The sequence below is a fragment of the Dromaius novaehollandiae genome, chromosome 2 (assembly GCF_036370855.1).
Source record: "Dromaius novaehollandiae isolate bDroNov1 chromosome 2, bDroNov1.hap1, whole genome shotgun sequence".
NCBI classification, from domain to species: domain Eukaryota; kingdom Metazoa; phylum Chordata; class Aves; order Casuariiformes; family Dromaiidae; genus Dromaius; species Dromaius novaehollandiae.
In genome coordinates this window covers 153,928,499-153,954,331 of record NC_088099.1, presented here as the reverse complement: position 1 = coordinate 153,954,331, position 25,833 = coordinate 153,928,499, and the positions used below count along the sequence as shown (strand labels likewise).

Below are 25,833 nucleotides of genomic sequence, written 5' to 3'. Positions count from 1 at the left end.
CTGGTCATGGCACTGGTGGAAGTGGTGGCTATTGCTAAAGATGCTGGCAGTTGCCATCTGGTCTGCAAACGCTACCGAAATGTCAGTTTTCCTGCTTTCTATATCTGTGCTGCGTCCTTTAAGTGGTGGGAAGAAAAACATAACTAGCACTCATCAGCTTTCAGCACATGTGGAAACAGAGCTCGAAGAGCAGGGGCATCCCCGATGCGCTGGCACCGAGCTAAGCGCCCCAGGGCTGCGGTTGATTTGCATCAAAACTGCATAGATTGCTGCTGCCTCTCTGCTGGCTGCGGGACCCGGGCAGCGGCGGCGGCAAGGCCCGGTGCGTCTCGTTTCGCCCTGCTCCGCGTGGCTTGGATCTGGCTGGAGCGTCTCATGACAGGACATGCCCCTGCCAAAGGGGCCGTTGGGCTGCGTTGGAGGCAGCAGCTGTGGGGCTGCGTGGCGTGTTTTTTGGGAGCCTGCCGTGGGGTTTGCGCATCACCCGGCCCTTCGGGGCGGCTGGGGGGTGACGCCGAGCGCAACCTTTCCCAGCGTTAGCTTCGGCCTCCCCGTCCCCTGTTTCAGACCTTCAAGGGGGGCTGGCGTGTAGGTGGCCGGTGTCCACCTCAGCTGGTTGTGTGCCTCTGGGAGCGGGATGAGCTGCTTCGAGCTCGCGCCGTGCCAGGCCTGCGTGACGCATTCTTTGGCGCTAATCAGCGGGGCGAGGGGCTGCGGCTCTCCTCCCCTGATTGCTCTGCACAGCCCTGGGTGAATCAGTGCCCGGCACAGAAACCCTTTTGTGTTTTTTGACCAGTTTAGTAATGAAGAAAGAAAAAAAAAGGAAAAAAAATAAACCCCGCTTGTGCCTTTTCAATACAGATAACTGTTATCTCTTATAAAAGTCTACATAAGTGTAAGTAATTGCTTGCACTTGGCTCTGTTACAGTGGAAAAGCTGTGATCAGCAAACTCCTATTGTGCTGTGCATGTAAGGGGAAGTTATCGGATGATATGGGGACGTGCTGGAGTTGGTGCTTGTAGTTCTGTCTCTCCTAGCTTATTTACGCTCTTTTGCGAGGCTTTTAAAACTTGGTGGTGCCTCGGGAAGGGGAGGGGGGGGCGTGCTCTGTGAAAGACACCGAGCAGAGCAAGCTTCGCCTGGATTGCCCTGGGAGAAAAAAAAAGTAAAAAAAAAAACTGATACAGCAATGAGACCTCCTTTGTCCAGCGTTTAAGTTCTGAATCCGTTTCATGAATGAACATTAAAGCCAGACCGTGGCTGCGGTCGCTCCGGCGGGTTGGCGCAGCGTCAGCCGGGGCGAGCAGCGGGTCCCGCGCGGCTGTGGCGGCTCCGAGCCCGCGGGGGCCGCGGCCTGCTGCGGGGCCTGCCGAGCCCCCGCGCGTGTGCGTGTGCGTGTGCCTGCGTGCGTGTGCGCGCCCTAGCCAGCGGCTGCCTTATCGCAGGAAGCGTTGCGGAAAGCAGTTGTTCCCTCTCTCTGTGCCCAGTTCCCAGAACGTGTTGATTAACGATTCGCCTCTCCCCCGATCTGTCACTCAAGCGGGTTATTGCCGCAGAGAAAATATTGGTCGCTGCTGTCCGGGCTGCAGCCTCCGTACAGTTCTTTTTTTTCCTCCCTACATAAACTTAGATAAAGCCTTTATAAGGAATCAGGTTTTCCCTTTGCCTTCTCTTTCTGGAGGTCTTGTTAGGGGTATGTTTTTAATTGCAGTACAGAAGAGGGCTCTAATTCCTCCTCCTCCTGTGCTAAGTCTCATGTGAAGCGAGCGGAGCTGCTTTTCGTGGTGTGCCGCTCCTTTCTAGGACACCTTGGGGATCTCTTGTATTGACCTCACCTTACGTGGATTTTATTAGACTGGTCAATTTGTTTGGGAGAAAAAAAAAGCCCCTAGATTGAGGGTGACATATCAGTGTGAAGTGTAATATTTCCTCATACGATCATCTTGGACTAGTCTGTGGGAAACAGTATTTCATAAAAAAAAGTCTCCATGCCTCAAACCAATATTTTTCACTTCTGCTGTTAAAAACCCATCGAACGGAGGCTTTAAGGTATGCGAGCGTGCAGCTGCTTTGCAGGACTCGGTGTGCGCAGTGGGTATTCCAGGGAGCGCAGACAAGCATCCCCTTTGCAATATTAATCCTTTAATTTATTTGTTTCCAAATTGTGGTCTGCAGACACATATAATCAGGGTATGATACTGATCTGCAGTATCGTATCATCCATTTAGGGATTTTAATTAAAAGTTTGATGTGAGGACTGCAGAGTGGTTCCCCGTTACATTTGAAGTTCGACGGTGGTCCATGATCCAAAAACTTAGGAACGTTCATTCAGGAGAATTATGGTCCTAGATCATTTCATTTTGCTTTCATTTCATCCCGTAATTTTTTTCTCTCCTTTCAAACATGATTAAAACCGATGAGAAAGGAAATATTTGAAGTGATTTGCAAAGTTATTTGATTTTTATAAAATTACATGGTGTGATGTGCTGTATGTGCCAAACTGCAGACAGACTTTCAGCTCATAAATTAAGTACTCTTTTTTTTGTTCTGGTTTAAGCCCATTGAGACTTCTGCCAGTTAGGTTTTTTTCTCTTCTGTGATCATCATGCATAATAGCCTGATGTTGCAGATACTTGCAGGAGCATAGAAGAACTGGTAGCATCATGTATGTGGTTTGATTTTTAATGTAAAGCATATTAAAGCATATTTTCTATCCCAAAAGATGTTACATAAAACTACTACAGCATAAATTAAAACAGTCACTGGACTGCTAACCAATCTAATGCAAATAAGAGGTGCATAATAATTAATGATTAAAAAAAAATTCTTTTCAGAAATAGAAAAAATAGATTTAAAAGAAAGTATTTAAAAATATTTACCTTTTAAAAATAACACTTTAAGATTTTGATGATCTATATTAAGGTCTAAATCTACACAACTTGATGTAGTGTTTAATTGTGTTTATTTACCTATCTGCTGCCAAAGTTTTAAGTAAAGGCACACTACAGTCCTGGTGGAAATGGCTACCTAAACACCTGGAACCAGTTTGTGGAAGTGATTAAACTGGCTTTTGCCAGAGGCTTCCTCTGCTGGTGCAGTGACACTATCTTCTCCATTTTACGTTCCTCTCAGAGACTCTTTTTTTTAAAAAAAACCCCAAAACTAAGACCAGGAATTGGAAAAAAATTAAAAGAAAGATTTTTTTTCCATTTCCAATCTATGGATGCAAATAAAGTGTGAGAGGTTGAAATCTGTTACTTCTAGAATATGTGATAAGCCAAAACAATTGGATCAGGGAACAAATCACTTGTGTAATTCTTTGTTTAAATTAGTTTTAAATGCAAAACAGGTTTTGTAAACGTCTTTTTTTTTTCTTGCATACCTCAGGCAATATTGAACTGATGAGCAATACTTTAAAGAGGTTTTTAATGATTTTTAATTTAATTCCAGCTTTCATAAACCATAAAGAAAACTTATTACCTAGTAAATAGAAAACATGGAATGAAAACTGTAATATGTATCAACCTAAAAACATATGTAAATACAAAGGATTATGTTGAGCTATATAACCGCTTAATTAAGTGTGTATAGATATGACGTGTACAACCTACTATCCAAAAGAGGACTCCTTCTTTTGATAAAACAACTGTGTTTAGTTACAGATCAACATCTTTTAATAATTATTGCATGGGTTGTCACTTTTCAGAAATATAACTAAAACATAAACAATTTCTCCTAACCTCATTGTATTTGTATGTTGAAGTCTTTGGTGTGCCAATTTAAATAATGATTAAAACTGGTGATTTTTAAATTGCTTTGATTAAAATCTATGTCTGTATATGTAACCATCACTACAAATAGTGCAATAAATTTAAAATATGCTGTGTTCTTGTTCCTTTTCGCTTTTTGAGGGAGTTAGCACAACACTGTATTATTTCATTAAATCAATAATGCATTGCATTTATTGGATGATGTGAGGCAGAAATGCTAAGTGTCATTTTCAGATTATATAAAAATTACTGCATTTTCCAAATATTCCCTAGTTGGGGTATTGTATTAAGACATGCTGATAGTATCTTCTTCTTTCCTCATTCTGAAATCCTGAACAGATTTATGATCCTGATTTTCAAATTCTGGGACCTGCAAAGAGTCACATAAAATTATTTATGTAACATGAGTGGGAATGCTGGGGCGGGGGGGAATGAGTCCAGCCTGGAGTCCTTCCTATCTTGAGCAAAGGCTATGGAAATAAGGATATATGTATTGAAGTTAACATATTCATTAATTAGAGAACATTAAGAAAGTAAGACTGAATCTAGAAGACTTCTTGCAATTAATCACGGTTTTGCCTGAGTGAAATGTACCTCTGACTTCTCCAGGGCCTGTTGCAACAATGCCTGTAAGATACCATCAGACTGCGTTAGCGGAGCTTTATGCTCACTCTGCACAGGCCTGAATGGCTACAAAAGGGGAAAGACAGTACAAAATCAAGACCCTGGACTACAAAAAACAATTATTCAGCTGAGAACTATAACTAGAAAGAAGGAAAAAAAAAGGTCGTCACTGCTGTGTCCTTTTAAGGTCAACACCAAAAACAATCTTGTCAAGTTGACAGAGGGAGATGACTTACTAATGTAACCCAGGGCAAAAGAGATAAGCTATAAAAATAGTATTACATTTGTATTTGATAGAGTGACTTGTCCTGACAGCTTGCATAGTGAACCAACCGAAAAAAATGCACCAAGTTAGTTACTGTGACAATGAAGCTGATAAATCACGTGGAAATTTGATTGTGGCAATTCCCCTGGGTTCTGGAGCTTGCATTTTGCTGGTTTTAATGGGGACTTATGTAAATTGGGTCAAAATGTGCCAGAATTTAATTTCATTGAAATCAAACTCCTTGATCTACCTGGTATAGAGGTAGACATAAACAGATAGGTAACTTCTAAAAGTGGTGTTCTTTATTAGTAGGATCCAGATGCAGGGATGAGGAAAAAAAAATAGTGATTAGACCTTCAGCATGCAAGTGAGCTTTTATTTTTGGAGAAAGCCAACCCACAGGCAGACTTCTGTTGTGCTCACTTGTAGAGCTAGGATTCCTGGTGGAAGGGGAATGTATCACTCGCCGTGGACCAGGTTCAGCATCTTTACGCATCTGGCTTCTGTCTGATATGGCCAGTTTCTGTTTGCATTTTAAATATGTTTAAAGTCAGTGTGAGCTAATACTGCTTTTCTAGTCTGAACTCCCATTTAACACAGCCCACCAAATTCCACCTAGAAACATCACTTCTGCTGTGTAATACAAAAGCTGTATATCATTAGCATATTTTATAGAAATATAGTTTCAATGCATTTTAGTGACAAGGGAGGCATTAAAATCCTCCCCTACCTGTTATTTAATGAATCAGTTTGCTTGTAATAATGATTTTATTTTTCTGAAAACAGCACTTCCATTTTCTGGCTGATAGAGAACATTTTCTACTGAAATCTTTCTTTCCTCCTTTTTTTTCTTGTTAAGTTCATTTTAACCACTTCCTCCTTTAGGTTATGGCTTATTTTCATTCCCTAACACCATTTGATGATTTTCCTTTCACCCTTCTCCATCTTTCCTGTCCATTTGACTTTCTACCTATACACTGGCAAGAAGGCTGGAAGACGGGGAGGAGTCTCGTTGTAGAAGTGGAAGGGAGCATTTGGGTTGCATGCAGCCCTCTCGCAGCCTCTAGCTGAGCACCTTCAGCAAGGTGAACTGGATAGTGTTGATGGGGTGAGGAGCAGATAACAATTAGATTGGGACTCTGCTATAGGGTTTTCAGGTATGTGACCCTTGTGTGATTTAGTTAGACATAATTAGCCCCCACAGGCCCAGCCGCCTGGGACTGTTGGAAAATTTTTACAAAGGCACAGTAGGGATGTGAGCTGGAGAAAAGGTGCAGGAGACCGCTCTGCAGAGGAGAACCGAGGAAGTTGGGGCCACCACCAAAGGGGCCAGTCGGACCCTGCTTGCTGGTAGCCATCCTGTGGTGTGCGGCACCATGTTAGCCAGCGCGGGAGCACTGGTGCTGGGGTGGGAAGGTCTGGCTCTGGGTGATGTGAAGGGCAGTAGCGACGTGGCTGAAGCCCCTCGTGAAATCGCACCCCCAGCCCCAGTTCCACTGCAGGTGGATATGCCTGTGGCACCCGTTACAGGACTCCCACACAGCTCTGTTGCAGCAAAGAAATGTCACCTAGCTTTCCTTTCAACTCTTTCAGGGTTGCTGTCTTGTTTGTGCTGTACCTGCTTTGCGAGTGCAATCTCGAATCTCAGCATTTTTCACAAGCAGCAGCAAAAACGCCAACATGTTACGAAAAAAAAAAGGAGAAGCTTCATATGATATGTCAGACAGAAATGAGATGCCAGAAAGGCCTGCCAAACTGTGGATTATCTAAAAGCGCTGGTTATAGCGAACAGTATGTATCATAAATAAATACATATTAAATGGATTTCAGTGTAGCAGAAAGAAAAAGAGCAATAGTAATACATCATCTTACCATGAAAAAATGAAAATTAGAGCAGCAAATGGCATGGTGTTTACGCAGTTAAACCAAAATAATGTGTGAAGGTCAATTAGACCCAAGTGAACCCTTGAAAAGCTTTTTAAGAATTGTTGGGATTTTGTTGGTCAGTTTGACCACATATGGCTTTGCTGCATAACATTTACCATTGTTTTTGTATTCTGCATTACAGTGCAAACAGAGGTGTTAAGACAAGGTAATAAGGTGGGATAGCTCAAAGAGTTGGTAGTTAGACAGGTAGAATATCGATCCCCATTGAAATCACAGCAAAAGTTTCAGTTTTCTTCAGTAGGATGAGCAGTAGACCTCGCCTTTTATGTACTTGATCTCATCTGAATAGATCAAATTCAGTTGAAAACTGTAGCATTCAAAGCAGCAAGCTCTTTGTCTTTGGCAGAACAGCAGTTTGTATTTTTGGTGACCAGCAATCTGTAGTTTTGGTGGTCTTTGGAATGGGAAAGTAGTCTGAAACTGCCTGTACTCTCTCTACATGTACTTATATCTCTCTCTCTGTCGCACTCAGGATCTGTACATAAGTTACTGAGTTTATATTTACTCTACCTATTTTTTCATTGTTAAAAGTAGCTCTGGGTGTTATGTCCTGGCAGAGCAGGATGGGGAACCCTGGCTTACTGCAGTTCATGATACATCTTTTGTGCATCTAAGTAGAGGACCGAGGAGTTGCCTTCTCATTGCCTTCCTCACAACTAAATTGCCTTAAAAATATAGAAAGAAATGTTCAAAGCCTGTGCAGACTATGTCGTAGTCTCACCTGTAAATGATTGAACTATCCTGTATCAGTCAGACAGTTAGTTAACAAGTCTAAAAGTGCCTCTTTTTTGAAAAAGCTTTCCATGTGATACTGGTAATGGTACAACTGCTTCCTTCAGTCCAAGGAACAGACATTTTGTGTCTTGTAGTTCTTCTGGAGGAGGGGGATAGACTTGTCATTTTAAGATTATTTGATTTAATGCAAATTCAGAAAGTCACAATGCAAATAAATTTTTGGAAAAGCATAGGGAAAAAGTTGAGCTTTTGGTTTGCTTACTCTCGAGGAAAAAGTGTCCTTGGCATATACATTTTTAAGGAAAAATGGTGAGGCTGTGCATACCATGAAAAAGTGGATTTGTGTATATTGCCTTAAAGTTTTGTGGGAATTCTGTGCAGTGGGCAACTCTCTGAACATCAAGCACATTATATAATCCTTTTTATAAAATCACTCACCTTTATCCTAAAGTTAGGTTTTTGGGTTTTTTTTGCCCTGACTGTGTCTGGTGGAAGGATGTTTCATAACCTCACTTCTTTGTTAGTTAAAACCCTTCTTCTCCTTTTCAGCCCAAATTTAATCATGGCTAGTCTATCTGTTCTTATGCCAACGTGATCCTAAGCTCTTCCCTCCCTACTGTTTACCTGCTGCTATCAATTGTGTTGCTAGCCTAAATGAGCTGCACTTAGCATAGTCATAGAGAGGACAGTCCTGTCTTCCTTATCTTCATTAATTTCAGTTAAAATTAATCTTTTCTGAGCATTATAAATAGTGTTCTTAATGCAGTGTCATCAGGGACATACACAGTGACATTAATACATACCCATTTCTGCTCAAGTATTTGCCTGGCACATCATAAGGCCTTTTTCTCTGTGTTTTATAGCTATAATCAACTACTATTCTTTTTTTTTTTTGAAAATACATCACTTCTAGTTGATAAAGTCCCAGAGAGTATTATCCCAGAGCATGCACTCTTTTGTGTTAATTTTCATTCCAAGTATGTGTGATACCTCAGTACTTCTTTTTTGAAGATAATGCAAAGCTTTGTCATCATCCAGTTTTCTTAGTACTTTCTGCATAAACTCACTTGAGTATTTGTCTTGTTGGATCATCGAGGATGCAGCTGTTTGAAATGAAGCTTTAGGCCATGATGGACTAATTCAAATGGAAAGAAGCAACTTGGGAATACAGTAGTAAAATTTTTGTCTTTGCGTCGTTATTTGACCTCAACACCAGGCCTCACGTCTTGGTGAACGTTAAAAAAGCAGTATAAACATAGCTATGATATGGCTGTGCTGGACTGCGAGTGGCTGACGTGTGGTGCCGTTTTCCTGCCATCTCACCAAATGACTACCCTTCTTTTAATAATCTCATGTTTTAGTGAAGCAAAAAAAAAAAAAAATAATAATGAGAAAAAAGTCTTTATAAAACAGAGCACAAAACTTCTCTTTAATATTGCTGAAATGTAGAGTGCTTATAGGAAGGGCAGGCCAGCAGGAGCTGTTGCAGGTCAGGCACCACAACCCTGCTCTGCTTGGCGGTGCCCATGGTGCTCCCGCCTCTCTCTTCCCTGGCATTTCTACTGGTGGAGTCTGAAGTGTGTGGGAAAATGGTGCCAAAGCAGAATTTCTGACATGTAGTCAGGATATTGCCAGCGTGTGCATTTTGGTCTGGGAGCCAGGAAGTTGTCTCCTGTCCTACAGCTTGGATGTACCCACGATTTTCCTCAGGTAGCAAACCAAGTAAATGCCAGGCGCTCTGCTTCAGTTGCTGCAGTATCGTGTGCTGGTAGACACTGTTGCTTAATCATTGAGTATTCATTTGAGAATTCATTTTCTATCAGTGCATTTTAATCATTTTCTCACTTTAACCCTTGAATATTTATAATTACAGGAAGCAGTTCAGCTGACAGTGAAGAGTCTCCTGTCTAGGGCTTTCTTGTGGGTTTACTACTTCCAGCTTGCAGAGCGTTGCTCTGGTGCTGCGAGCTTGCACAATGGTCTTCCTTTCATCTCATCTTGATGTGTAAACCATTGACATTTCCTCACTTCTTGAATCTCAGTTACAGTGCTCACGTGTAAGCTCCAGGACAGCCTGAGACAAACCCCATTTGGGGACTAAATTTGTGGGGCTGTGAATTCATGGCAGAAAGTAAAGATTTTTAGGAACTTATTAATTGCTGATTACAAGGCATAAAGGACACAGGTTGACTCTTGGGGCCTGCGTGTACAGTTAAATATGTGTACTTGCCACATGAATAAAAGTCCTAGACTTTGTGCGTTCTTGCTTTAGCTAAAATCAAGTCATATCTTTTTTTTTCTGTCACACCTTTTGCAGGGAATGTGAGCAAAATCAATGCACGCCAAACTTCTTCCTGTTTTTCTATTGCCCACACCTGTCTTTAAGAAAAGGAAGAAAAAGAAAAAAAGGTTATTTCTTCAAAGAACTATCAAAATCCAAAGAAGTCTTGACACTCTATCCGTTCAGTGCTCAGGGCAAGTCAATCACTGGTTCTGTGGCATCTAATCTTTTTATTCCAGTACCTGCTGTAGACTTGCCGTTTCTCAGGGTTTTATATGAACATCTGTTGCATGTTTTTGTTGTTTATTTTAAATTTTTCAGGAAGTTTCTAAAGTCCAGTCTATCTATAATGTATCCTCAGATTTCTTCAACTCTTACGTCTCATTTTCTTCCTGTACTTCCAGTGATTAACGGTCATGACTCAAATAGAAACATAATGAGACATTAGGCATCGATATGTCAAGCTGTTAGAAAGAAGCAAGGGAGATGGTAATTTTTAGCAATTTTACAGGCTAATCATCAAGTGTGTGTAAATTGCCTGGATTACAGCGTACTGTAAGATTACACAACTACTCTTTAACTATCTCAGGTGTCAGTACTGTTCCAGGAAGGCAAAGTTCAGTTTGGGCTAAACCAGCCACATTTTTTTCTGCGATTTGCAGCTTCTGGGCCACCAAGGCTTCCAGCAGCTCAGCTCAGGAAATTAAAACTGCCTGCTCTATCTGTACGCTCCGTTGCAGTCATGACTTTGTAAGCAAACCTGCAGAATAGGAAGTGGCATCATTTTTGTGGAGTCCTCTCTGTTCAGTGACAACACTACCAGGTTGGTGCCTAACCTTTAATTATCCTTAATTCTGTGAGCGTAATATAGACATAATTCAGGCACTGAAGTGAATCAAGCATGCCATCTTGTGAGCAGGCGTAATGGGAGCAGTATGTAGCTTCAGCTGTGCGTGTATGAAGACTAAGTGTCATGAGTGTAGGCGCTGGATGTTGTTTCAGATTCAAAGGAGACCCAGAGCTGCAACAACTTGAAGATGCAATAAGATGGGAAAGTAAAATGATGCTTTAGGTCAGAGAGTCATAAAGAGTAATTTTTTGTTTGTTTCTTTGTTAATGGGCCAAGGCCTGTCAAGATACTATGGGATTCAAGAATATAAAAGGATATTAAAGAAAATAGAAACTCAATCCTATTTTTGGTTTGAACAGTAGATTCTGATGCTGGAGAAGACCCAAGTATTAGCTATCTCACAAATAACATGACTTTTTGGTCATTGTAGTCTCTGTTCTTTCTGTCATATATGCACCTATTCACTCATCTTGTTATCTACATGTAAATGGTTATACGAATGTCTTATGACGTTAGAATTTTTTGTCAGCATGATCTTGGGCTATTCTCATTACTCACAAGACGCCTCGGACAAGTTATGAAGATCATTTCCAATTCCTCTCATGTATTCTCTCAATACATACTGCTTAACAAAAGAATTGTTTAGGAGATGCTTAAATTTAATTGGCTCTGATTTCATCTCTGTCTTCTTGTAAAGCAAGGCATCTTTGTAGCATAAATCCAGTTGTACCAGATTTCAAGGGATAAGAAATTTATAGCTAATGCTAATCCCTAAAAAATGACTATAACTATTGTGAAATATTCTCTGCAGCAATATCACAGTTTTCAGGTCCTGTATCGGTTAATCGAGTAATTTTAGAAGCTGGATTCTCTCCTGATTGCTAATGGTACAAAGATCACTTTTCCAGCCTTATGTCTTGTGGTTTATCAGATCAAACTATTACAGGAGTAATTACTTACTCTTGACTAGTCCCATTTTGGGAAGAATCTGCACACTGATGTGTAGATGAAACATTTATCTCTCGGATTGTTTTAAATAACAATTGGGGATGTTCTGAAGCTGTTCCTGGATTGGAAAATTAGAAGCAGCCCTAGCTCGGATTGATTGGCATGGAGAAAGCAAACAGCAGCAGATTATTGATTGGCCCACAGCTCGCTGAGCAGGATGGCACGGTCTCTACTCAGCCAACTGGCATGCATTTGCCAGTCCTTTTATTCAGTTGTGGTTATCTTGCCCCATCTGTGTTGGACTCTCAGCTTCTCCACCTAGTTGGCTGGGTTAATTTGTAGCCTGCACCTTCAGATCTCAGGTACATCCCAAATTCCTTTGCACAAGTTGCAACATTACTTCAAAGCAGGTGTTGTTGTAGCCTCTGCAAGTAATTTGGGGACTTTTTTTAGACTCAGAGATGCCAGTGAACCCAGAAGTTGCTTTAATAAGTTGCTTTCTTTATAAGTGAAAACACAGCGAAAGCTTTCTGTTTTTTGTGGGATATACCTCAGTGCAACAAATCAGCCCTACATCATTGCCGGAAACTTCTTAAAACTGGTGAGGTACCAGACTGGGCATTGAGGTGGCAAGAAGGCAGCTCTGAGAAGGAAGACAGGAACTGTGCGGTACGGCTCGCTTGTGTATAGGGGATTTTTGAGAGTGGAAGTATTGGCGTAATCTGTGGTTATACCTCTATTTAAATTTCTTTAGAAAAAATCTCCCAGCTTTTTTTCTAAAGGAACGTATAGATGTGTTATTATGGAAAAGAGATATAGGGAATGTCTAACTTGTTTGAAATGCAGCTTTAGTGGGGAAGACTACTGTCCACTTTTGTTTATTCTCTGTGGACTGCAGATTTCCACTCACCTCCTGCCAGTATTGACTAGCAGTAGTTACAGTGTCCATCTCTATATCACGGTGTGTGGATTCTGCAACCTGTGTTTTCCTTGCATTTGTGGAAATTACATATTTAGCTCTCAGAAAAATCAATTTTTTGTATGTGTTTTATGATCTTGGCAAATTACCAAGGTTTAAATTAAATTTCCGATGTCTGTATGGACGAGGCTAATGTGAGGGCTTTTGGCACTACCCCATCATGCAATAAAGAATCAAAGCCCGTAGAGTAAGAAATCTTCTATCAAAATCACTTATGCAGGCATTATGAGATTTTCCCATGGAAAGTTTATGTGGGAGTTGGGCAAAAACTGATTCAGGAACAGCATTATTTGCGCTATACATATATTCATCCAGCAGTCAAGAGGCTGCAACTGGCATCCCTCGCCAGTGTTACAGGGATACCAGTGCGCACTGCTGGAAGCCGCTGCAGAGCCCCATCAGCAGAGTCTCGAGGAGTCTCCTTATTCTGCACCCTCGTCCACATCTCCCACCGCAACTGAATGGGATAAAACAGGAATCTGATTCCTGTAGTGGATACCTACGCTGTGTCTGATTCTTACGGCCATCGCAAAAGCAATTCTCTGTTTTAAAGCAGTTTCATAAAATATCATTACATTGGATACATTGCAAGAATAGTTTTTCCATCAGTGTTTTTACTTAATTCCTCAACTTAAACAGTAACATAAATAAGAGAGAAAAAGGGCAAATGATAGACAAACCGCTCAGAGTGAATCTATTTTCAGTTACTGTGGCCTTTTTTTTATTTACTTTTTTTTTTTTTAAGAAAGTGCCTCAGTGTTTCTGAGTTAGCGTGAGGACTGTATGATATTTGCTACAATAGAGATTCTTTTCTAGTTAATAGGGATGATTCCAAACGCAAGGTAGTTCACCACTGCTTTGGCTGGAGCTAATATTGGGCTCCAACGTCAGCTCTCTAATTTCTGACAAATGGCCAAGATTTCTTGAATAGGCACAGCTTTCTGTTTTGTGTAGGGAACACACAATCCACTCTTTTGTTGTGGTTGCCGCTGCTGTTGTTTCTCCCCTATTCACAATGGAGAGCAGGGTTATTTGTGCCGAGTGGAAGATCAGTGCCAAAATCTGACTTGCTTATATTTAATGTGATGTTAATTTTTGTGATAGATGTAAAGAGTGTAAGAGTTTGCAGTATGGATCCCCCTACATCCTGACCTCCGAGACAAGAGGGCATAATCGTGATGAAAATTTTATCTGTCACAGGCATATCAAGATGAGAGTTTACTGAATGATTCAACCCAAATGTATAGAAACTGTTTATATAGAGATTGCCAAACATTTTCTATTGCTTTTCTTTTTATCTAAATTCTTGAATATATTACTAAATAAAATAGTGTGTGTTTGGAATGTATGGCTGTGGGATATATGGAAACTTGCAGCATGTGGGGGGAAGAGTTAGAATAGGGAAATATAATAGTTTTGTAAACTTTTTGTGAATATAGGTGCATCATATATAGACTCAAGATTTAATTTGTTGATCAAAGCATCCAAATAACTTTGGATTTAATAATGTCAACAATGAATGCTAATATATGGAAATTGAAAAGCACGGAGCAACAATAGCTAGCCACGCTTACCAGTATTACCCTACAGCATGTAGATTTACATTTTTTTGTTTTGTTTTGAAATCACAGTTTGGAAAGTATGTGTTCTCTTTCCCTTGTACCACACTTCTGAATGTGGGTTCTCTTGAGCAAGCTTAGACAAGATTCAAGCTAAACAATAGGGGAACATCAGAACCTTTGAAGGTTCAGTTTGGGTAGGTAGCCAAAGCCAAAGTCTGCTTTGATGTAAGCGGGTTCAACTGCTGCTGCCCTCGGTTGCCCTGTCTTACCCCTATGACTTGTGTCTGAAAACCCATGCCAAAAGTTTTCTAAAAAAAAAAAAAGAACACAGAAAAGGCATTTTTGCAAGCTCATGTTCATCTTGGTTCTAACCTGGCTGGAAAATTACTGCAATAATGCCCTTTCAGGTGATGTTTTAATATTGCTGTTGCTGTTCCAGGCTGTAGTCTTCTCCTTTCTTCCCCCTTTTTAGTTTTGATCCAGCTAAAATTTCATCCCTGTTTCAGCTGTTTTTTCCACCTCTACTTTGAAACAAAGTTTTTTGAACTTTTCTGGAATGCCAGCCAAAACCATCCTCTTTTTCTATTCCATCTGCTCCCCTTCTCTCTAATAATTTTTGGTTGCATTTGACTGAAGTTTTGGGCAAAGGAACTTTGATGCTTTTTTCTAATATTGCAGGCCTCTCCTAGCAGAAAGTAACCCCACATCTCAGTCGCGCCTCTCAAAGTCAGTGGGGCTTTTGCCATTAGCTTCAAGGGAAAGAGGCTCAGCCCATTGTATACTTAATGCAAGAGAACAGATGAGTCACCTGTATCCATACCTGATTGCTCTTGCCTACTAGCAGGGAGGGAGGTCACCTTCATTCCTTACTCTTCATCTCAGCGTAGCTCTGCTGCCAAAACATTCAGTTAAGATTCAGTTCTGAGTCATTTGCAAACCATAAACTCTCATTGTCTTCAAAAGACATTTGGATGAAAAAGAAAACACTGATTGACTCTCTGGCTGAAAAGACATTGAAGCAGATGAGATCACCACACCTACTAGAGAGGAAGAGGTAGGAAAGGCACTGGTTGTTTACCATAAAGACTGGATGACTAGGGGGGATGTGACAGATGTACCAACAGCCTGGAGGATCTTCACTTGCAAGACTGAGGGACAATGCTGCTCCACTGAAAAGCAGCAAATTCAAAATGCTGAAAATCTTCACTTTGATCAGTTCATAGTTAGACTATAAAACTGATAGCTACAAGATATCACTGATACCAGGATCATCATCATGTTCAAATAGATATTGGACACTTTTATGAGAAGCAGGGATATACGGGCTTACATAACAACAAATTGTGGAACATGAGTGAGAGGTATTTAAGGAACATAAAGCCTCACACTTCAGAAAGTAAGCCACTGTCTAAGTGTTGAGGATTAGGAGGGATTTATTTTTACAGAGATAGGTGATTCTGTATGTGTCCAGTGGCAGTTGAACCTTCTTTGAAGCATCTGGTGTTGGCCACTGTCCAGGCCAGAATACCAGACTAAATGGACCTCTGGCCTGATCTAATGCAGAATGCTCTACAATCCTACAAAGTGGAACCACACCAAATTAATAGAATAACCAGAAAATTTAGTAAAGATGGCGAGGCAGTGTCTCTCATAGGAGGTGTCAGTACTGGCATAAGTGAGTTATTTGATTGCAGTAAGCAAATCAGGCTGGATTCTCTCTGCAGCACAATAACAACAGATTAGGGAGCATGCAAAGCAGCATCAAGACATAAAAATTAAACTACCTTTAACACACAAAGCTGGGTTTAGATACATGCAGGGCAGAGAAGCAAAGGCACAATATTCTGTATAAGTGTGGCCTTTTTATGCTATTTTGGAGACTAATTTACATACAAATAAAATGTCAGCTTACCTCATAACTGTCATGATAAATTGGAGCATTTAGACTTTTGCACAAGGTGCTCTTTCTGTGCCTTATTAAATTACAGGATCTTGGCCTTTTGCCAGGCGCTAGGTTGATGCTCCCTCCACTGAAATACATAGGGCGTATGGAGGAGGAGAGGGAAATGGCCCTGGAAGTGGAGACAAACCAGATTCAGTCGCTTGCTGAGAACCTTGCCTGCATGTCACCTTGAACATATTTTTTCACCTCTCTGTAGATCATTTTATTCATCTGTAAAATGGTAGTAACAATAATTTTCCTCTTTCACCAGGTTCTTTGAGGTTTAATAGGTTGTTATGTTTATAGAGTATTTTTAGATGCTTGATTGGAAGCCAGAGGAAAACAATCTTTGCCTTCTTAGGCTCCGCTGTTGTAGGACTGACGGGTTGTGGAGGTCTGGTAGGGGTGGGAGGAAACCCTCTGTAACAAGTTGGTGATAAGTGCAGAGCAGCAAGTTGGAGTGGTCCAGCACCCTTAATAAAAGAAGCAATTTTGGATCTCTGATTTTGGTTGAGAGGTAACATAATATTCCATCCCGTGTGGCCTCTCCAGGCAAATCACCTTTTGACTTCGGTTTCTTCTGAAAGTGACTGCACGATTACCCTGGCAGTGAGCTTGGAATGAAATAAGTGCCTGTAAGTAGGTTCAAACAATCTATTTTGAAATGCCACTCCTAAAATCTCTGAAATGAGCAAGTTGTCTATTTTATCCAGTAGAAAAGGTTAGATTTATTCCAGTAATTACATGACTACTAATATGTGCTGTGCTCTGAAGCATATGGTAATAGAAAAGATAGTTTTGAATTAATTCAATGTGAATTAATGGGAGGTTTATTTGATGAGAGTTGTTTGAGAGTGATGACATTTTCTGTCTCAACAGGATTTAAGATGTCCAAAAGTGCACTGTTAGAGATTTGAGAATGGCCAATGTTGGGAAAGTAAATTTAAATAGGCATGAGCATGACTGAATGCAGCTTTTTTTTCACTTCCCTCTTTGTTGTAAACTTCATTGAAAATATTTGCAAAAAGCTTTTGGTAAATTGGTGATCAGTGACTGAACTGGAGAGTCTGAAAATGCAGAAGTGGAAGAGAAGGGTGTGAAAACAATAGCATTGTGCTTTAGTACTCTTCTACTAATAAGATATATAAGGCACAAATATTTCCTTGCATTTTCTAGACTGATTAAGCTATCATAATTTCAGTGGAGCAGACAGGGTGGAATATCAAGTAGATATATTTTTACCAGACAAAGTGTCTGATCCTGCCAGATTTTACTGATGCGAGGAGGCCTGCTCTGCTCTAGGCCATCACACTCAGGAAAGACTGGCCATGCAGCTGTACGGTTTGTAGAAAAATGTGTAGAGCTTAAAAAAGACTTTGGTCTGCCAGTTTTCTTAGAGCCGTGGCATCGCTTGTGTTAGCCTTCTTGCGCGGTGCATTGAGAGAAAGCGGTGCAAAGAGGGAGGAAGTGGTCTTGTTGAGGAGCGAGCTGCTTGTAATTAAGCTTTTTCTGCCCTCCCTTGGATTAGGGCCCAATTCTTGAGTTCCTTCCAAAAAAGTGGCTAGTGTTCCCCTCCCTTCTCAGCAGAAAAAGGTGAAGATCATCTGCCAACTGTTTCCAGCCATGCTTTCTCTGAGAACCATAAGGCAAAGCTGGGAAAGAAATATCGTTTATGACTGCTTCCACCTCTGTGTCATGGCCAAAGATGGTGGGTATTGGAATTGATATACATTTCTTTTTTGTTATTTCATTGTTAAAGCATTCACAAAGGAGCTGGAAAGCTGGGAGCTTTAGCTGAAACTGTACTGCTGTCTCCCTTGTCTTGGGGTGGCTTGCGTCTAGTAATGCTGGGAGCAAAATTTGAAATTCCCAGTGAGGACAGTGTAAGGCAATTTCATCTGGAATATCCAGTGTATTTGCAGATTTCTTTTTTTTTTTTTTTTGAGAAATACTTATCTTAGAAAACATACCAGGCTTTGAACTTTGGGCTATCCTGATTAGCTTGTTGACTTCCTTGCTCTGCACCCTGCAGATATGGGCTGGTCAAGACAGACCCCTGCGGAGGGCTGGGTGCAGGGTAGGCGCCGAGGGGAAGGAGCCCTCTCTGAAAACAGTTTTGCAGAAAATTACCCTCTCAGGACAGGAACCTTCTAGACTTAGAGCCATTCGAGTCTAGCTTTACAATTACATAAGGGGAGAGTGGGGAAAATGTAGGCAGGAAGACTTCAGGTCGTGTAGGACTTCATACACTTGGAGAGAGCCAGACAGTTTGGACACTGAAGAGATTTTTTGTCTAAAGCATGGCAGACAGTCTTTGTAGCACATTTATGTGTAATAAGCTGGGTTTTGTTTTGTGTCTTGTTTTTTTGCTGTGAAAGAAAAAGAAAAAAAGAACGAGAGAGAAATTAAAACCACAGCAGGATTTTCCCATGCAGCTACAGCAAGTATCCTGAGATCTCACGTGATCAGCTGTCCTGATGGGGTGAAGTGTGGGAAGGTGTCAAAATATGTCTCTCAATTTTTTTTTTTCATAAAAGGGAAAGCCAGATGAGTGCCAAAAGCGCTCTTCTCTTCTCTAGCCCTGCAGTAACAAACTACATGAGTGCATGTTATTAAGATGATCAGATTAAATTTCTAGCTTCTAAAGTGCTATCACAACAGTAAAGGGGGAAAAAAGATCTTGAAAAAATTATGAAAATCAGTCTGATGGTCTCCTTTTAATAATATCACTCCCAGCCCCAACAAACAGTGTAGGCTGGAACTCCACAGGGCTTTTTTGTGGTCCTAATGATTTTAATAATACTTTGTGCTATGTAGCACCTTTCATTAGAGGATCACAGAGTGCTTTACAGTCACTAATTAATTAAGCTTCACAACACTCCGGTGAGATAGGTAAGTATTAGACATATATTAAGCTGAGACACTGAGAGTTAATGATTTTTTTGCTGCATTATTCTGACAAAAGTGATTGATGTTTAAGTGCAATATATGCATGATAAATTCGTGTGTGGGTGTGTAATATATATGAGTGTAAAAGTATTAATTTTACTATCCCTTAACAAAGAGGTCCTACTTGAGCGTTTTGAACATAAATGTATATTTTCGTTTAACTTTTTGTTGCTGCAGCATACTGATGGATAACATCACGGTGTTCAGAGACCTTTGGCTCAATTTGCTGTTTGTCTACTTGTGCATCTGCTTGTACAAGCATTAGTCAGTGGCGTATCACAAAATACAGACATCTTTCTAAAGGTATTATTCTGTTAAAAAAAGCCCGTGACTAAGACCTGGCCTAAACATGCCACGCAAGCATAAGGCAATAAGCATATTGTTGCAGTGGGCTTTGATGACAGATCATCACTTTCAATAAAAGTGATGAGTGGCAACAGTGACCCATTGTGAGAGCTGGTGATCAGCAGATAATTAGCCAGTATCTTCATCAGGCATAAGAAACCATTGATTATCAGGACTTGTCTTTCTTTTCGATTTTATAAGAGAAGTACAGGAGTCACTATGGTAATTCGTTACCCTAAGTGACAAACTGATTTTAGCAGAAGCTTCTACCTCCTGCTTCCAGGATTCGCTGATGTGGGCGGCTGTTGGGCCGAGGAGCCTGTGTCCTTCAGCTGGGTGGATCGCGCAGAGTCACCTTGTCTGGTTTTGAGGGAAGGGGTATATAGCTACTATGATTACTTCCATGTTAAAATACTTGAGGGTGATCATATCAGGTAAAACAAACTCGCGTGTTTTAAAGGTAATGGCAACCTAATGAAAATAAGATACTAAAACCCCTGGATTACAGAAACTAAGGATGAGTGCTGCAGCCTGTCTTTTGCCGGGGCTTTACCTGGCATTCCTGGAGGGCAGGAAGTCTTTCTGTTTGCATCAGGCTTCGTCATGCTTTTTCTCTTTTGAAAAGATCACCATTTCCAGTGATGAAATGCTAGTACAGTCCCAGCGTCTGTTCGTCGCTTGGCCTCTCTGCTAAACAGCCAGCAAACTGGCTTCTTGCTGTGATGGCAAGTTTGGGATGTGGATACTTGCCCACTCACAACTAAACTAATACTGCTAAATTTGTTTCCAGAGGGGCACTAGGCAGGCAACAGATGATAACTTTCAATTGTTGATAGCAGAGCCTGGATTTGAACTAGTTACTTGTATGCCGTTATCAGTCCCGTCAGGCCAGTTCAGTTCCATACAATGCACAATACCTGTTAATATATGTGGATTTTTAAGGCACTTTTTTTCTCCCCCTACAGCTTTTATCCAGCTAGATTTCAACACTTATTTTAAACTTCTTCTAAACTGGCTTTTTGGTGAACCTCACATCTGAGATAATTTTTGTGTCTCTTTCTCTGTGTGTGTGTGTGTGTGTGTGTGTGTGTGTGTGCGCGCGCGCGCGCGCGTGTATAACATTTCTTGTGCTTGATTGAAGCAGAGTACAGTGGCCACTGTTCTTTGTGTAGTGCCCACTAATAGATGCATGTGAATGTAAAATAGGCATAATAATGTTTTTAATTAAAGAAAAAAACATACTGTGAATGCATAATTTAGGAAGGAAAACCTTTTTTTGTTTTGTTTTGCAGATATACAGATCAGCTCTCAAAATGTCTTCTGTGTCTTCCGTGCATCTTCTAAGACAATTGCATTAGCCCGCCTGCTAGTTGACTAATAGAATTAATAATTGTAAAAAGCACTCTAAAGCCACATGCCTTATGAAGTCAATGCTGGGTATGATTTTACAAGTATGTGATCCATTTTTTCAAGTGAAATTGTTAACTGAAAACGTTCTTGGCACACAATAAAACATTGTGCAATCTGTTATTTGTCTTAGAGATAATAATTTCAGAGTGGCTATATTCTTTCGATATCTAACTTATGACTTGCTAGGGGACAGTTTCTTCAATTTAGGAATATTGCAAATGTAGTTTTATTTACATAATATGTCTCTGAAAAATGATAGTGGTGGAATTCCAGCAACAGAAAAAATACTGTGTCTTTTCGTACTGTCTCCTTGAGTGGATATCAAGCAAATAAATGACAGATGATTTTTCAAAAAAATAGAGCAAAAAAGGAGTGAAGATACTTTTAAATTCAACTTAAGAAAGTTTTGGTATTTAAATGAATGTTATCTTCTTTCCTTTTTTTCCCCAACTGTAGAATACTGCATGAAAAAGCTCCATTAGGCAGATATGAGATTTTGCTTCTTCTGTTAACACACAGACCCACAGACATGTCAGGAGAACTTGAACTGAAGTATCTGGATCTGGAATACTGTCTAGTTAGACTGTATACCATTTTTCTTTGCTTTGCTTTATAGGGATTTTTTTTTCGTCTTTCTCTCTGACTCTCTTCTATCAGTTGCCATGAAGATAGCAAATTCCCTAAACTTTCTATATCTGCCAAAAATATCTGTAACAAAAACATTTCAAAGCATCGCATATAGTCTTGTTTAATTCTGACTGAGGTAGCAGCCATGATGTTTCCTTTCTGGATTTCTGATTTTTCCTTCACCGTACACAGTCAGGACTGCTTTCTCTATCCTCTAACTGCCATGAATTGCATGGTTTGAGATGTGTAACTGAGTTTCAAGGACAAAAATACAGACTTAGGTGAACACGTACCAGATATGCTCACCAATATTTTTAGTGTGTGTTAACCAAGAAGATTCCTGAAGCCCCCCAGAGAAACAGTAATGTTAAAAGGCTGAGGACTGTCTATATACCTTGTACTACATACGTGCGTATGTTCTTTTGATAGGCTGAATTTGTACTGAACAGTTCTCTTACTACAACAGGAAATCTTTCTTTTCTTTTAGTTCCGAGTGACTTCATGGTTCAGAAGTTAGTGAGAAAAGAAAAAGTAAAATTTGGTGCATACCGGTAGGTGTGATTGATATTAAAGAGGAGAAGGCACTTGGTTCCCAAGCATGTGTGCCTTCTACAATAAGGAATCGCAGTAGGCATTTAAGAAACCTACTAAGACCACACGGGATGTCAAAATTTATGTAATCTGAGCTGGCATTCTGCGTGAAAGCAGCCTCGCTGTAGACGATGCTGCCTGTGGATCAGCTCAGCCACAAAGACAACAGAGCCAGCCCAAGACACAAGTCGAACACTTCCCCTAAGAAGTTGTCTGTTTTTATCAACATAGCATACAGTGTCCTTTCATGTGGAGCAGATGTAAATAAGAGGATGTACAGACGCCAGTTCTTTTATTTTTAACCTCTGTCCCCGGCCGTACTTCTCGAAGTACAGTTTTGATAAGGTCATTCTCAGCTTTGCAAGGTCTGGATATAGCAGCATTTGGAGCGCATCAGTGCGGCTCCCAGATCGCCAGGTGGTCCTCCGTTCGCAGAGGAATATATAATGCCTCCGCACGCGCCCGGCCATGGCTGGCCTGGAGAGGGAGGCTCAGGCTTCGTTCTGCAGCTTGGCTCTCGTGTGTAGTGCTGCAGTCTGCTGCCACCAGACCACACGCGATTTGGCGAAGGGAAACATCCCTCATTGTATACAGCTTTGGCAAAGATAAGAGCATAGAAAAAGTTGTAGCACATCTGTCTTCTGCCCGTAGCTAGCATGTGATCACAAATGGATCAGAACAGCTGGTGAGGAATATCGAATCCAGAACTTGGAAGTGGAGAGTGCAGGGAAGTTTCATACTTCCAGGAAGACTGGGGAAGGTGAAGATAGGTAGTGAATCAGGAATTAGCTTTCCACCTGTATATTCTGGTTATTTGTTCTTTCCTAATATCCCCTGTTCAGCTAAGTCACCAGTGGCAGACTGCTTCTTTCTCTCTGATTCTTATTACTGTCCTGTCCAAGCTTTCTTAAATGGATACCAAAAGTGTACCTGCAAATTTGGCAGTTGTGGCTCTTTCTGAAACAAGGACTGAGCAGAGGAGCATTGAGCGGTTTAGCTCCATGTGGATTCCAGGTGTTTTCTGGGTAGATCCCTGCTCAGCAACACAGCAATGTCAAATGTCTGGATCCAGGCCTGTAAAATTTTATTGGCAACGGGTTACTGAATAAGTTTCTCTTCATTTGGCAAATAGAACTAATTATATGAATAATGGACTGTGGGGCCGGACTCTAGAATTTCTGTATAATCCCCTTTGAAGTTTATGGGCAGTAGGAGGGGGAGCTCTTGCTATGGAGAAACTGATACCTGCTTAGGAGAGATACTTTGTCTAAAACCTCAAAGTCTGCTAAATCTGTTTCCTTAATAATAACTTGTTTAAGTGCTCCTGACTATGCCATTTAGGTGTATTTCTGCTAAGCTACATTATATGTAGTTGTGCAGTCTACAAATATTAGACTGAAAAATTTTATTTTTCCTCTTAGTATTTTAAAATGATTTTAAATGAAGCATTTAGTTTTAATTATGTCTACCATTAACTGACCATTATTTTCAGAAAAGATAATGAAACCTGTGATGCACTTACTGTGACGGAAGTGTTTTCATAGGCTTTACAATTCTCTTTTAATTGAGGTCAGTCTCAGTGTGACTTTTTTTATATAAAGGTCCTGTTTTCTGCATAGACAACTGAAAAAATGACAAAAATTTTCTCAAAAGTTTAATGTTTTTATAGAGTTTAGAATGCTTTAAAAATGGGAGGCTTATAATCTGTTATGTATGTTGAATAATTCTATAGGGGTTTTTTTTGCTTCTTTTCTTTCTTTCTTTTTTTTTTTTTGTGGTAGATATGGTCCGGAAAAAGAACCCCCCTCTAAGAAACGTTGCTAGTGAAGGTGAGGTACAGACCCTTGAGTCTGCAGGTACTGAAAGTGAAGAGTCTGGAAGGAAAAAAGAATTTCCCGCAGATCAGATGCAAGAAAACACTGACCAGGGTGATGCGGCAGAGTTAAATAGCAAGGAGGAACTTTGCACGCATGTCCAAGAGCCATCTCCCAGCATTAAAAAGGACTTGAAAAGCTCAGTGCTGAGTGAAAAGGCTGGCTTCAATTATGAAAGCCACAATAAGGGAGGAAATGTTCCATCCTTCCCTCATGATGAGGTGACAGACAGAAATATGCTGGCTTTCTCATCTCCAGCTGTTGGGGGAATCTGTGAGCCCTTGAAGTCTCCTAAAAAATCAGATGCAGATGACGCCCAAGATGTGTTCTGTACCCCGTCAGGAGATGCAGCGGAGACAAATGAGGAGCATCAGATGTCGCCAAAAGCTTCAGATGAAACAGTGCAAGTGCAAAGTGGTCAAACTGATGGCCAAGGCTCAAGCCCGGTCCCCATGGCCTCAAAAAACCCACAAGTGCCTTCAGATGGGGGTTTAAGGCTGAACAAATCAAAAACAGATTTGTTGGTAAATGATAACCCAGATATGGCGCCTATGTCTCCAGAGCTTCAGGACTTCAAATGCAACATCTGTGGATATGGTTACTACGGGAACGACCCCACAGATCTCATCAAACACTTCCGCAAGTACCACCTAGGACTGCACAACCGCACCAGGCAGGATGCTGAGCTCGACACTAAAATTTTGGCTCTCCACAACATGGTGCAATTCAGCCACTCCAAAGACTTCCAGAAAGTCAACCGCACTGTGCTTTCAGGGGTGCTGCAGGACATCAGTTCCCAGAGGCCTGTCTTATTAAATGGGACTTATGATGTGCAGGTTTGTATTTCCCCAGTCTCCCTGCTTCTTCTGCGTTCTCTCTGAACTGCCAGGTTGCTTACTTACAGAGCATCTCCCAGCTACGCGATTAAAATACATAATAGAACCTGCTTGAACCTTAAGAACCATTTTGGTCTATCTTAGCCAGTATTTTGCCAGCTTGCTGGTGACTATGGATTACTGAAATCATTACCCAAGGAGGGATATATCAGGATTTCTGGAGCTCTGTGTAATATCTCGTACAGTAGAGTAGTACTTGGCTTTTTGATCAGTGTATAATAAGTTCTGTGTATAATCACAGTGGTAATCAATAGTAAAAGATCTTATACAGCAAACAGGCAACTTGCTGAACTGGTAATCCTATCTATCTGAAGGATTCTCTATCATGGAAAAGAAATAGAAGTTAACAATGAAAAATAACAACCAGATAGACAAAAGGCTGCAGCTGGAAATTAAAAATATAATCCTAGGTATTCAGCTGATGGGAGTCGAGATTTGGCATATTGGTTCTTTATTTAGATAAAATAAACTACAAGTCTTGGCAACTCTGAAGTTGTTTAGCGCCAGAAAAACAGGATACACAATGGGTTTTTAAGGAGTTTTAAAAGTAACAGTAACACTGTTACTTCACATTAATGAGGCTGTAAAGGAAGAACTATTGCCTCAGCCAGTTTCTCATGTAGTTTTAGCACTGAAGAAATTACATTTCAGATACTGCTGTGAAAAAAAAAAAAATTTGCCGTAAAGAAGTACATCCAAAACCTTTGCATGGAGTGTATATTAGTTTCTTAACAGTTAATATTTAATTAGTTAAAAAATTATCTTTGGTGCTGCTTTTTTTAAAAAAAATTCCTCCCATGGATGAGCTGAAAGATGTGCTAGAACGCCTCAATACTCTATGAGAGAAAAATTCAGGTTTTTAAGGCAAAAAAGATCTGTAACAAAAGTTGCATACAAAATGAGTTCAGTTGTCCATCCAATTTCAAGAGCATGTTTGCACAGGACATGATACCTGTCCTGGTAGAAATGAGCAGACAAAACTCTAAGGTATGTTAAAAAAAAGGCAGAAAGTGGAAAATTTTTAATAATGCTTGCAGAAGCTTTAGCTATTAGAGAGAGTTTTTGCAGAAGAGGTTAAGATAGCTAACACCTAACTTCAAGTAAGAAGCAGAAACAGGAACACAAGTCAGGAACTTGAAGCTTTTGAAGTGATTTAAACTTTTCGTCTTTTTTCAGAAACTCTACAACTTCTTTGTGGAACAGCAAATCAAACTTAAGATCGTTATTATGCCTAAAAG

The 25,833-nt window shown here is 40.5% G+C and overlaps 1 protein-coding gene across 10 annotated transcripts in view; it reads left to right on the top strand.

The window, feature by feature from the left end:
* The window catches only part of TRPS1 (transcriptional repressor GATA binding 1), a 218,447-nt gene that overhangs the window by 19,552 nt on the left and 173,062 nt on the right, over window positions 1-25,833 (top strand). For 5 of the 10 annotated variants that reach the window (XM_064507822.1, XM_064507814.1, XM_064507823.1 and 2 more), the window contains 2 exons: window positions 20,490-20,648; window positions 23,607-24,535. In XM_064507822.1, coding sequence (XP_064363892.1) covers window positions 20,612-20,648; window positions 23,607-24,535 — 966 coding nt within the window. In that variant the 5' untranslated portion in view covers window positions 20,490-20,611. Of the gene's footprint in view, window positions 1-19,052; window positions 19,156-20,489; window positions 20,649-21,765; window positions 21,786-23,606; window positions 24,536-25,833 lie in introns of those variants that run through there. The other 5 variants (XM_064507820.1, XM_064507819.1, XM_064507817.1 and 2 more) reach the window with 4 other exon arrangements.